The sequence below is a fragment of the Nicotiana attenuata genome, chromosome 3, assembly GCF_001879085.1.
Source record: "Nicotiana attenuata strain UT chromosome 3, NIATTr2, whole genome shotgun sequence".
Taxonomy (NCBI): domain Eukaryota; kingdom Viridiplantae; phylum Streptophyta; class Magnoliopsida; order Solanales; family Solanaceae; genus Nicotiana; species Nicotiana attenuata.
Window position 1 is genome coordinate 65,642,967 of NC_031991.1, and position 13,769 is coordinate 65,656,735.

At 35.4% G+C, this 13,769-nt stretch overlaps 1 protein-coding gene across 4 annotated transcripts; it reads left to right on the plus strand.

Annotated features, from left to right (window-relative positions):
- LOC109223959 (transcription factor bHLH123-like) lies at nt 6,849-11,961 on the plus strand. 4 transcript variants are annotated; one of them, XR_002067675.1, is made up of 8 exons: nt 6,849-7,617; nt 7,816-8,314; nt 9,075-9,182; nt 9,759-9,824; nt 9,926-9,991; nt 10,199-10,252; nt 10,658-10,862; nt 11,648-11,961. XR_002067675.1 is itself a non-coding variant. In XM_019388469.1 (8 exons), exons 1-7 carry the CDS (start codon nt 7,304-7,306, stop codon nt 10,805-10,807), a joined length of 1,257 nt encoding a protein of 418 aa, XP_019244014.1. In that variant the 5' UTR covers nt 6,849-7,303; the 3' UTR covers nt 10,808-10,822; nt 10,902-11,174. The 4 variants fall into 4 exon arrangements, 3 of the variants coding, with proteins under 3 accessions (XP_019244014.1, XP_019244015.1, XP_019244013.1); XM_019388469.1 differs by lacking the exon at nt 11,648-11,961 and adding an exon at nt 10,902-11,174 and having other exon boundaries at nt 10,658-10,822; XM_019388470.1 differs by lacking the exon at nt 10,658-10,862.

Genomic DNA, 13,769 nt, shown 5'->3' on the forward strand with positions numbered 1-13,769 from the left:
CATCGAAGTTATGTTGGGATATGACCCTTCGTGCTTATTGCGCGTGATGTGCTTCTTCACGTAAAGATGGGTTCATAGCATTGAACTTTGTGGTGGTCTCTGCTGATCTATAACAAGCTTTAAGATGTGTTGATTACTAGTGAGGGAATTTTTTTTGTTTGGATCTTACAATGAAATTGATGTTCAATAAAATAAGAATTAGTAAAAGATGAAGATAATATTATATAACCAGACCAGTGTGTGCCAAAAAGTATTACTTCCTATGTCCCAATTTATATGATAGGGCTTGAATTTTGAGAGTCAAACTTTTTAATTTTGATCGTGAATTCGGGGTAGTTCTTTAAGTTTTCTGAAACAAAAATTAATATATTTGAAAATTACGTAGAAAGTACTATAAGTCACAATAGTTAACCATTCAAAATATCTAAAAGATATACGAAAAAATTATGATTTAAAAAATTTCGTTTGATTCTCGAAATCCGAACTTTACCATATAAATTGAGATGGAAGGAGTACCAAGTTTGATATGTGGCAAATTTGGAGGTGATAAAAAACTTGTGAGGTTTGTTTTTTAATATAATTTATTCGAAAACTCTTTTTTAACATTTTAACTACAAATACCCTTTTTTTTTTACTTCAATCAGCAAATATTGTCCAATTAAACACTACTAATTAATTTAGGTGAAGTGAGTCCAAATTTGAAAAATTATGAAATGTTAGAAAAAGAATGTTGGAGTCGTATCAGGCTCCGACTCTCAGGTCTCAATATGGGGCCCATTATATCACACGCGTGCTACCGTGTGGGGTCAAATCCTTTGACTTGCAAATATTTTCAAACCCTAAAGTCAAAATATGTAGTACTACTCCTTTAGGGATTACATGGTTCGGGACAAGGATATTTTGAGATTATACAAAATTATAGTTCAAAAAAGGGCCAAAATTGTTCATATACTATCAAAAATAAATTGCCCTTCAACCCAGGAATGGGTGGAGCTGGGGGATCTTCAGAAATCATAACAGTAGTTGGATTTTGGGCTTCATGGAAAACTTACCCCAAACAACTAACACAGGAGCTGAAACTAGAGCCCTTATCAGAGGTCTACAACTAGCTGAACTAAACAACTTAGTTCCGCTACAAGTAGACATTGATTCAGCAGAAATAATCAATATGTTGATTAATGAAAGTCTAATATTTGACCCCTTTATTTGTGAATGCAGATTGCTGATTCAAAGGATGGGCAGCGTAGTAGTGAGGAACACATACAGGGAGCAAAACAAGATAGCTGATGCGCTGGCGAAGGAAGCAGCTAAGGAAATTTTTTTGAACAAATCACTATCTCTAGCAGTTCCTCCGGTGTTTGCCAATGATGTATTTTGGACAGACACCCTAGGAACTGAACTACCTAGATCTTTTGTGGGTTGTAATATAAGTACAATTATACAAACTTTGCATCTATGGGGGCCATAAGGTACCCCAGTAACTCCCAATGCAGTGTAACCTCCCTGTTTAACTAGTTAATATATTATCCCTTTGACCAAAAAAAAAAAATTTGCCCTTCGTTATATTATTTGGTTGACGTCGAGTCCCTATCATACTTCAATTCAAATTTACCCAACTCCCAGAATCAATTGACTCATCCCCAGTTTAAAATACCTGACACTTCTCTTATCCACCCTCGTTACCCGAGCCTACCCCCCCCCCCCCCCACATCTCCAAATAACCCACCAGACACGACTCCTCACTCCCTCACCTCTCTTAAAGTACCATAAATTCAGTGCTACGGATATTAAGGTTGGATCAATCCATCAAATTTAAACCCTAGATAACTTCACCTACTGAGCTAAAAGCTAGAATAACGGCCAATGATAAATTCACGGGCAGTTGTACTGTATCAGTTATGAATCCATAAATTTAAAAGTACAATAAATTCAATGCTACGGATATTAAGCCAGTGAAAAACATTCTAGAACCGAAACAAATTTGTTGCGTAGTTTAGAAGTGCAAGTTTGCTTTAGAAATGACAAACTGAACATCGTTTAATTTGGACGGTACCTTTGATGAAGAGACGAAGCCAAAATTTGAAGTTTATGAGCTTGAATTCTAATCCTTCTAAGATATTGGCTTCACAATTAATAATTTTACATACTTTTTGAATATTTTAAGAGAAATATAAAATTTGATTCAGAACTATTGATGCCAGATTCATTGTCAACAACCTTCAGGACTAAGAGAGCTAGTACAAGAATTAGATGATGGCTTTTATGAACTAAGTTTAGTGGCAAAAGATATTTAACATTGACTTCTACCACTATCTCTAAAAGGGTAAAAAGGAAGCAAAACATAAATTCTTTTCTTGAACCACCACAGCTGTAATTTATTATTAACACATTAATTAATAGTTGTTGCAATTTAATTATATTATTCTTTAATCATTAATGAATGTTCAAAATTTTAAGGGGCATTTAGAAAGGACGAGAGAGAGAGAGAGAGAGAGAGAGAGAGAGAGAGAGAGAGAGAGNTAAGAACGGAATTCTTTGTTTTGTAATGGATAATTGCAACTCCGTAAAAAAGAATTCAGTCAAATTTTTCTTACATTGAACCATTCCTATATCATATATGTGTATGTGTAAATACAGGTACCATATATATATATATATTTTATATGGATATATGGATTCATTTGGTTCTTTTTATTCTTGCTCGAGCTGGATGATTAAAAATTATCATGTCCAGTTCCCTCGGGGGATGGATCTATAAGAATTCACCTATCCCAATAACAAAAAAACCTGACTTGAATGATCCTGTATTAAGAGCTAAATTGGCTAAAGGTATGGGTCATAATTATTATGGAGAGCCCGCATGGCCCAATGATCTTTTAAATATATACGCCTCAACTTTAGACTATGATTTAAAATTACTCTCAAATTAGAGTTTCGGCCCTTAAGTTTCTAGGACAAATTAAATAAGATTTTTTTCTTTTCGTAACGGCAAGAATAATATTAAACCAAAAGTGTAAATGGAGGAAAAATAAATGTTCAGTTTCAAATAGTACATAAACAAATTTGAGCATTATCACTAGTTTAATAAAATGTAGCTCAAGATTTTGAGGTAATATTTTTCTTTTTATTTTTTGGTATAACCATCTAGTATCCGGAATATACCGTCCCGATTAATATAGATTTTCGTAGTGTAATGTCTATTTAAAGGCAAGTGCTTGCTATCATGCGTTTATCTATTTTCATCACTCGAACCCAAAATCTTTTATTATGAGTGGAAGAATCTCATTCATCTCTCCACAACCGTTAATGTAAACTATGTAACATCAAATAATGAGGTATCGGGTTCGAGCCCTGGGTATGGATGAAATTCAAAAATAGCCAAATTTATAAGTGGTCATTCAAAAATAGCCACAATTTCAAAAGTAATCGAAATTTAGCCATTTTTCATATAAAGATAAATCTGAACGACAACACTGTTCAAAATTCGGAAAAATAATTCATTATAATATACTGGAGTTCCAGTATAATATACCGGTCCAGCATAATATACTGGAGATTGGAGCACTGGTGTTCCAATCTGTGATGACCCAAAGGGTCATCTTTTGTTTTAAAGTCCATTTCCATGTTCTGGGGCCTTAAAAACCTCCTTGTATCTCTCCTCGATTTTCATGCACAGTCCGCGCGCGATTCCGGAAAGCTTTTATGTGAAATTTAAGAAAAATATTAAATTTGGCCTTTAAAATTGATTAAAGTTGACTTCGGTCAACATTTTTAGTAAACGGACCAGGACCCATGTTTTGACGGTCCCGTAGCGTCCGTAGTAAAATATGGGACTTGGGCTTATGCCCGGAATCGAATTCCGAGGTCCCTAGCCCGAGAAAAAAAAATTAAAGAAAATTGTTTGCTGGAAAATATAAAGACTTTTGGAAATGAAATGGTGTGTGTTCTTGATGGTATCGGGCCCGTATTTTGGTTCCGGAGCCCGGTACAGGTTTAATATAATATTTATATTTGTGAAATTTGGTAAGAATCGGAGTTGATTTGGTACAAATCGGACCCTTGGTTGAGAAAATAGAAATTTGAACTATCTTGTGAAATTCATGAGTTTTGGTGTTAAATTCGTTGTTTGAGATGTTATTTTGGCGATTTGATCGCACGAACAAGTCCGTATGATGTTTTTAGACTTGTGTGCATGTTTGGTTTGGAGCCCCGAGGGCTCGGGTGAGTTTTGGATATGCCACGGAGTGTTTTGGAATTGGAAAACTCAGCTGTGCATCTAGTATTTTTGCACAGGCCTTTGATCTTGCAATTGCGAGATCAGGCTTGGCAACTGCGAAGTGAGCAGGCTTGGGAAATGCGACCAATATGTCGCACATGCGAACCAGGCCTAGGCAGGCCCTCATCGCAAATGCGAACACTGGGCCGGAAACTGCGAAGGCCCTCTATCGCAAATGCGACATTTCCTTTGCAAATGCGAAGGTAGCAGAATTTCAAAGGATTCGCAATTGCGAACCCCTAATCGCAATTACGATATCTGCGACCTGTTAAGTAGGATTTTAGACGGAATTTTTCATCATTTTACATTTCTCTCAAACCCTACACATCCTTAGGCGAATTTCAAAGACTCAAACTTCTTCAAATCATAGGTAAGTGATTTCTAACTCATCTTCTTCAATCTAATTCATCTTTTACATGATTTCACTTCAAAATTTAGGGTTTTTCATGGGAAATTGGGTGTTCTTGGGTAGAAATTAGGATTTTCAAATTTGGGAAATTTGGACCTCAATTTGAGGTCGAATTTCAAAACTAATTGTATATTTGAGTTCGTGGGTGAATGGGTAATCGGATTTTAGTTCGAACTTCGAGTTTTGACCAAGTGGGCCCGGGGTCGGGTTTTGACTTTTTGGGGAAAATATTGGGAAATTCATATTCATGCATTAGAATTGATTTAATTAGCATTTATTGATGTTATTGAATTAATTATGGCTAGATACGAGTAAATTGGTGGTGGAATCGAGAGGGAAAGTGATGGTTGAGTGTTGATGTGTCCGTTGGCTTGAGGTAAGTGTTTGGTCTAACCTTGACTTGAGGGAATAGGAATTTCCGACTTATGTGCTAAATGAAATATCATGTGTGTGGCGTATAGGTGTGGTGACGAGTACCTATGCGCCACAAAATTTCCATTTTTAGTTTGTTTCCCCTCTCCGTTTCCTATTATACTCTTTCTTATCTTATTTGCTACCCGCTTAAACTATTTCCATGCCTTAATTGTTACTTGATCTCAAATGTTCCATGTCTAATTGCTTCATGTTAACAGTGTTCTCTTCATTGAGTTATTTAATTGTTTCATGTTAGTTGTTGATGTTTCCGTTGAGGTATCATTGGTTTCGTAGCTTCATTTTATTATCCCGTTGGTTTATATGGATTCATTGGTGCCTTATGGTGCACGTTGGTTGGTCTCGCTGTTTTGGTTTCATGAGTGAAGTTTCATAATCGTAGCGATATTCTATTGTGTAGTTCAAGTATAAGAATTGTGAAAATTGAGTTAACTTGTGAAGCACCTTGTGTTTGTTATTTGTGATTGGTGTTGATATATACATACGTTGGGATCGGGCTGCACGCCGCAACAGGAGGAATAAAGGAGGATTGTGATTGTCTGGTGGGATCGGGTTGCACGCCGCAACAAGGAGTAATAAGGGTGATATGTGTTGAGGAGTAACAAGGGAGGACATGTGGGATCGGGTAGCGCGCCGCAACAAGGAGGAATAGGGGAGCTTATTGATACCGTTATTGTTGGAACATTGATATTATTATTATTTATATGGTGGGATCGGGATGCACGCCACATCACTTATTATTTTTTTTGCTTTTATTTCTGTTGAAGTTATTATTGAGATGTTGAAATTCCCTAAGGATTGGTTATAGCTGAATACTAGTAGACCGGTTGGGTCCGGTGTTCCATTAATGAAAGTTCTGGTTACTTTTCATTCCGTATTTCTTTTCCGTTACTATAAACTGTTGCAGGTTGTATATATATACTGTTATGCCCCGCCGTAGCCTCGTCACTACTTCGTCGAGGTTAGGCTCGGCACTTACCAGTACATGGGGTCGGTTGTACTGATGCTACACTCTGCACTTCTTGTGCACATCCCAGTGCTGGACCGTACGGGCCGTATTTGCTGCCTTCAGAACAGTGGAGACCTTAGATAATCCTGCAGGCGTCCGCAGGCCTTGGCGTCCCCTTCTATCCTGTCTTTCTTTCTCGCTATTTTAACAAAAATCCCCTGGGCTACCCCCCGAATGGGCCCTATTGGGCTCGAATTCGGATATAACCGGGCTCCAATGTGGGTACCGGATACCGGGTGGAAAACCCTAAAAAAAGATTTATTGTGGGTATTACGTGTAAGCTAGCTTAGGTAAAAATACCCTCCGCAAATAGGCTATTTTTTTGTAGTGACTCTTGTCTTCAATTATCAATGGTAGACGTCTGTACAAAATCTATTTGGAATTCATTTTTTCTTTTTGGCCACAAAAGCAAAACTGAAATATATTCCTACTTTGAAGAAAATAATAGAGTCAAAGTGGGGGAAAAGCCAAGACTTCTATTGACTCCTATAAAAGATAATACTAGTAAAAAGGCAAAAAGAAACAAAAAACAAGAAGTAATTAATCAATGTTTGGCTAAGGATAGAATTCAATATAATTTCTTTAGAAATTGACCCTTTCCATTTGTCTAATCACTCATGAAAAAAGTCAATCAAAATTTTGGTCATTTCTCAAAGTCTCACTATTTTCAAATAGTTTAGTTTCCTATTTATACTTCCATATATACTATAAATAGCAACATAAATCAAAACAAATTCATTTCAAACCTTTTATAAACATAGCCAAAAACCACAAAACCATAAATTCAAGTCCCAAGTGTAAAGCAAAGAGAGAGTTCCAGAATAAGAATCTTGAATTCAATACCAAAGAAAATATAGGAAAAAACAAGGAGTCATCACAATTTATAAACTCTACTTTTCTTTCTTTTTTGAGCTCTTATCTTGAGCCGATCTTATTCTTTCTCACTTGAGCTAATAGTAATAGTTCGAGCGGTAGCAGCAGTCTGGAAACGAACAAGCTAACTAATATAGTCTTTGCAAGACTAACGAAGAATTTTTCTTTATTTTTCTAACTCGATTCGTACCAATCTTACACTCTTTTATTATTTTTTTTGTCACTTCTTGAAAATCGCGAAAAGGATTTTCAGACTTGACAAAACGGGAAGAAAGCTGCTATCGGTATTGAAAACGTCCTTACTATGGCGGAAGAATTTCAACTAGGAAATGGAAATTGGTGGGATAATACGTCGATATCAAGGAATAGTGCACCTACTGTAGCTTCCACTACAGTAAGTAACATGTCAAGCAACTATAGTAATTGGCAGAATACAGAAACTCAAGTGGATATCAAACCTAGGACTTTCTTGGATTCTGGTTCAGTATTGTCTGAATCTTCCGGTGGCGGAGGCGGAAGTGGAGGCGGAGGTGGAGGTGTTTTATCTGCAGATAATAATTTTCAAATGATGGGTTTAGGTCTAACTTCTCAACCACATGATTGGAACCAATCTTTATTGTAAGTAATATTAGGTTTTTCGAACAGACGAATTCAGAATTTAAATTTGATATATAGGTTTTATATTTTTATGTGTTTATCATTAAATTTATTGGCTATGATTGAAAATTTAATATTTATTGAAATTTTAGTAATTTTTAACACTCCATTTTTCTAGCAAATTAAAGTTTTTTGTTTATTTTTATTTTTTATTTTCAGGAGGGGTGAAAAAGCTGAGAGTGGGTTTTCTTCTATACTTCAACAAGAAGATTTAAATTCAAATACAAATAATTATCAGCTAGAAGCATCTAATTCTCAACAAGATAATCATTGGAATAGACAGAAAATATATTCTGGGAATTCTGAAGATTCTTCATCAGTGGATGATTATAAACAAATGAATTTTGTTTATAATATTAATCCATCAAATAATTATGGTTTAAGCCAAGAATCAGCAGCTCATGATCATCATTTGATGAATTCATCAACAACTTCTTCTTGGTCTAAATTTCCTCAGTTTCTCCGAACATCCCCGCCGGAACAGCAGCCGCTGCCGCCATCGCTGCCGCCGCAGCCTCACAGTCAGCTGCATTTCTCAAATAATACTCCTTTTTGGAATGCCAGTGCAGCTGCCATGAATAATGATGTCCCTTCAAGTCTCTTTCCTTCTAATTTGCATCCTCAACTTCCCGTTCCAATAGTTGATGAGAAAGCAAAGGTAACTATCGAATTATCTAATCATCTCATCTAAAAGTTTAAGTAACGTCTTAATATGCCGCCTCATCTTTTCCATGGGCTAGACACGTAGACATATGAAGGGAGCCTTGGCGTAACTGATAAAGTTGTTGTCATGTAACTAGAAGGTCACGTGTCCGAGCCGTGGAAATAGTCTCTTCCAAAAATAAAGGGTAAGGCTGCGTACAATAGACCCTTGTGGTCCAGCCCTTTCCTCGACCCCGCGCATGGCGGAAGCTTGGTGCATTGGGCTTCCCTTAGACACATGGACATATATTTTAGATTTTTTGTTGGAAGGGAGATTTGAACTCGTGACATGTTGTCCACTCTATATCATGTTAAATTGTGTAAACTTCTTATCTGATTAATGTTTAAACTATTAGACAGAACGCACTTGTACGCAACTAATTAATTATGTTATGTCTAAACCATAATATTTCATTACCGAAAGTGAATTCAGAATTTAGAGTCAACAGATTCAAAATAAGTGTATTCTATTATGTATTTACATGTTAAGTTTCTTTTTTTATATGTCTAAGTTACGCTAAACAAAAGTAGTGGATTCAGCTAAATTCGCTCTAGGTTCATCGCAATTCATTATTTATGAAGATTTCATTCTCAAAAAGTTGAGTCATTTCATAGTTTTAAACATTTAGTTTTGCATGTCATATTCTAGGGTTTGATTTTCCATTTGGTAGATTGAATACATACATGTATTGATGTTAATTCTCTCATTGCAACAGAATATGGGAGAGGTTAGGGATATAAATAAAATGTCAAAGAAAACTAGCAGTGAAATATCAAATAAAAGACCACGGGATGAAACTCCATCTCCTTCGCCAGCTTTTAAGGTATGTTCACGAGTTTTCTTAAATTCCGTGTCCACTCAAAAATCGTACTCCCTCCGTTCTAATTTATTTGAACCTGTTTGACTGGGCACGAACTTTAAGAAAAAATGAAGACTTTTGGAATTTGTGGTGCTAAACAAGTTAAAAAGGGGCCCAGAGTATTTGTGTGGTTATAAAAGCTTCTCATTAAGGGTAAAATTGTAACTTTAAGCTAAATTGTTACCAAATTTAGAAAGGGGTTCATTCTTTTGGAACGGACCAAAAAGGAAATAGGTTCACATAAACTGGAACACAGGGAGTAATATAAATTGGGACGGGCCGATGGAGGAAATATTTATTATTAGAATATATATAGCTTTCTTAGGAGGGAAACCTTGGATCAACTGTAAATTTGTCTCCATGTGATCTATACGTCACGGGTTCGAGTCGCGAAAGCAGCCCTTAATGCATGCATTAGGGTAGGCTGTCTATATCACAACCCTTGGGGTGCCGCCTTTCCCCGGGCTCTGCGTGAATGCAGAATATCTTGTGCACTGAAATATATTTTTTTAATATATAACTTTTTTAGTTCATTTTTAGGTGAGAAAAGAGAAGATGGGAGACAGAATAACTGCACTTCAACAATTAGTCTCACCTTTTGGAAAGGTACACTGAGAATCACTACTTCTCTGAATTCATAAAAAACAAAAACAAAAAACTATTTTTCAATCATTTTGATTTTTTCTTATTCTTTTATTCTTTTCCAGACTGATACAGCTTCTGTACTCTCTGAAGCAATTGAATACATAAAGTTCCTCCATGATCAAATTGGTGTAAGTTTTAAAACAACCTTTTCTTATTTATTTAAGTTAGGTATACGGAACAAAGTCTCATATTTATAGCTAAAAAGAAAAGAAAATTACATAAAAGGTGTAACGACATTCTTAATGTTTAATCTTTGTGAAGAAAACCGTACTGATTTGGCTCAAAGCTGATAATATTACAGTTTTTTATCCGTTTTTTTCTATGTAAAATTACAGGCATTAAGCGCCCCTTACATGAAAAGTGGATCATCTGCAATGCAACATCAACAGGTACTGAAAATTACTTGTTATATCATTGTGGTTGACACTGAGAATTTGTTGTATTTGGATTTTATTTTTATTTAATATTTGAAAAAAGCTAAGTTTTGGTAAAATTTTCGAAATATGATTGATAAAGTTGTGTTAGATTAGATTCACATTTTGTGGGAAAAGTAAGGCTGCGTATAATAGACCCTTGTAGTCCGGCCTTTCCTCGAACCCCGCGCATAGCGGGAGTTTAGTGCATTGGGCTGCCCTTACTTACTATAATGTAAAATATGTATACACAATTAGGTTATCTATATTTTATAGATTAAACAATATTTGTATGTATAAAAAAAATTACATAATTTCTTAGGTTTAGGATTTAGAATATATATAGCAGTTGCCAATAATATGTACACGGACATTCTGCAGAGTAGTAAAAAATCCGAGGATGCAGAAGGACAAAACCAAGATCTTAGAAGTCGAGGATTATGTTTGGTACCAGTTTCAAGCACTTTTCCAGTAACTCATGAAACAACAGTAGATTTCTGGACACCTACATTTGGTGGAACATTCAGATAATTACAGCACACAGAGGTTGATTCAGAATTTAAATTTGACGGGATCGGCTTCTAAGGTTCTTACCACTAAACCTGTTGCACTTTCGAAATTATAGGTTCAAAATTTAATAAAGGGCAGCCAGGTGCATTAAGCTCTTGCTATGTGCGGTGTTCGGGGAAGGGCCGGACCACTAGGATCTATTGTACGCAGCCTTACCCTACATTTCTGCAAGAGTTGTTTCCACGTCTCGAACTCATGACCTCCTGGTCATATGGCAACAACTTTACCAGTTACGTCAATGTTCAAAATTTAATATTTTTTTTAAATTTAGTGATTTTTTGCATATATATATTAACCTTTCGTGTCGAAAATAATAGATTCAATTAAACCGATACTGTATAATTATCAGTACTAGTACATCTGGTCCAGGCTGATGATATGATGATGAAAAAGAAAAAGGATAAAAGGAAATGGTGAAAGAGAAAGAAAAAAAGGAGTGACTCTTTAAACAAAATGATGCAGCTTTTGGCCAATATTAGGGACCATTGAATGCGTATATATTCTTTCAGTGGCGGGGCCAGGATTTTTACTAAGGAATGTCAAAATATAAAAAATTAAATACATCAAAAAATCAAGAGTATAATAAATATACATAAAATAAAATAAAATAATCTAAAAATACAGTATAATTTTCTAGCGAAGGGGTCTCATTTGACACCCCTTGGTTGAATGTGGCTCCGCCACTGTATTCTTGTAATACGAAAAATACGCCTCAATTTTAAATAGTTCGAAGACGGTACACATTTATTATAAAAATGTATGTTGATTGTCTGCTTACCGCAATTCTCCTCTTTTGTCCAGGCTTTAGACCAACAATTTGTACAAGCGGAGTTGCATATATTCTTGTAATACCAAAGACACGCCTCAATTTTAAATAACTTAAAGACGATACGGATTTACCACGAAAATGTATGCTGACTGTCTGCCTCCGCAATTCTTTTCTTTTGTCCCGGCTTTAGACCAACAATTTGTGCAAGCTAGTTCACACAGGCGGAGTTGCATATATTCTTGTAACACAAAAAATACGGCTCAATTTAAATAGTTCGAAGATGGTACGGATTTATCATGAAAATGTATGTTGACTGTCAGCCTACCGTAATTCTCCTCTTTGCATATATTCTTGTAATAATTGAAGAATTGACACATTAAAGATGGTTTGCTTTTTAGGAATAAGATGAAAAACAAATTAGGTAGAAAAAAGAGATGATGATTAGAAATTTATTTTAGTATAGTTTATAGAAGAATTTGTTTTTTGTAGCTAATTTAGTTGAAAGGATTGGAATAAAGGAGTTTTTAGCTAACTGTTGTATCTATTATTTGTATAATGTATAATATATTGTTGGCACCACCTTTAATTTTTTGTATATTATTTTAAAGAAAAGAAATAAGGAATAATGGAATTCATAGAATAAAGTTGAGTGTGGACTAGTACTAGAGATCATTTGATTGGAAATTTAACTTTTCATTTGTTTATTTGTTGGAATATGTTAGTGGAATTCAGAAGATTATGGCCCATGCCCCCTCACCAATTCTCACACCCCCCTCCTCCCTCCTCCCCCCCAACTCCCTTTTTCCTCTTTTATAATTTATAAATATATTTGATTTTTGACTGGCCACTGAAAGAATTTTTTTCATTTTAAATTTATGGTCTAAAACAAGTATAGATATTTTTGTGAATATAAATCATCTCATTTAGGTAAAATAAAATTTTAAATTTAATTTGTTTCTAAATGTAAAAATATATCATGGAATAAACTAAAAAGATATTGTATCAATTAATTTAGAACAGATGAAATACTTTCTTGTACAATTTATCATAATTTGACTGGCACGAAATCTGAAAAACAAAAAAATTATAATTTTTGATATATGTGATTAATATAAAAGCATGTTATGAAATATGAATAGTAAAATTAAAATGATAAATATGTTATTTTTTTGGACAAACTAATAAATATTTATTTTATAAAATGGAGGGTAGGAGATATTTTATATATATATTCTTGGAGGAGTAATGGAGGGATGTTGGTGAAGGAGCTATCAGACATGCCTTTTTTGGTGCTTTTTATCGAATGGTCACATTCAAAAGAATAATATTTTTTTTTCATATTTAGTAACAATTTAACTTTAAATTTCTCTTTCTATCCCTAATGAGATGATTTCTAGTCATACAAACTTTTATGGTTTGTTTTAGACCATATGTTTCAAAATCTTCCGTTATTTCTTACACTCTGTGTCTAGTCAAACACCTTCACATGAATTGGGATGGATGGAGTACATGCTCAGTACTCTTTGGTTAGATATAGTAACTATTAATGATTAGAATTCTCGCGTGCTTACTGATACGCGGCGCCTTCCTGAGATTCCTTGGAAGGGCGCGTACGGCTAGGCAACTGATGTCAGTTCAGTTGCTGTCCGCCAACTGAGGTCCCCTCCGTACGCTAGACGAGATTGTCAGTGCCGTACGGGAAAACCAATGTCAAGAGCAATTGAGAGAACAGAATGAGAATTCAGAATGAAAGAAAGCTTGATTGCATTAATGAAAGCTATTACAGAAAAGCAACGCGGTGTCGAGGGGGAGAGACACCAGTACAGAGAATTGCTTGCTTGCTAGAAAGTTTTGATTGCTTGATCCCCCTAATAGTACTTAAAAAAGATAAACCAAAGTTACAGGAGTAGACCTAATTAAGCTAGAGAAACATAATGGAAGTGCATGAAATAAACTACTCTATATTTACAATGAAAATGACTTAGTTTTCTATAAGGCAGCAGCAGGTCCGTTGTCAGCAGCAGTGTCTTTGGCATCACGGTCTGCGCGCGCGGCGCTGTTGGCTTCTGCCTGCGGCATGGCGCTCGCGAGGGATATCGGTGGGGCGACAGAGGCACCTGCGCGCTTGTCACTTGGCGCGGCCAAGACCACGGG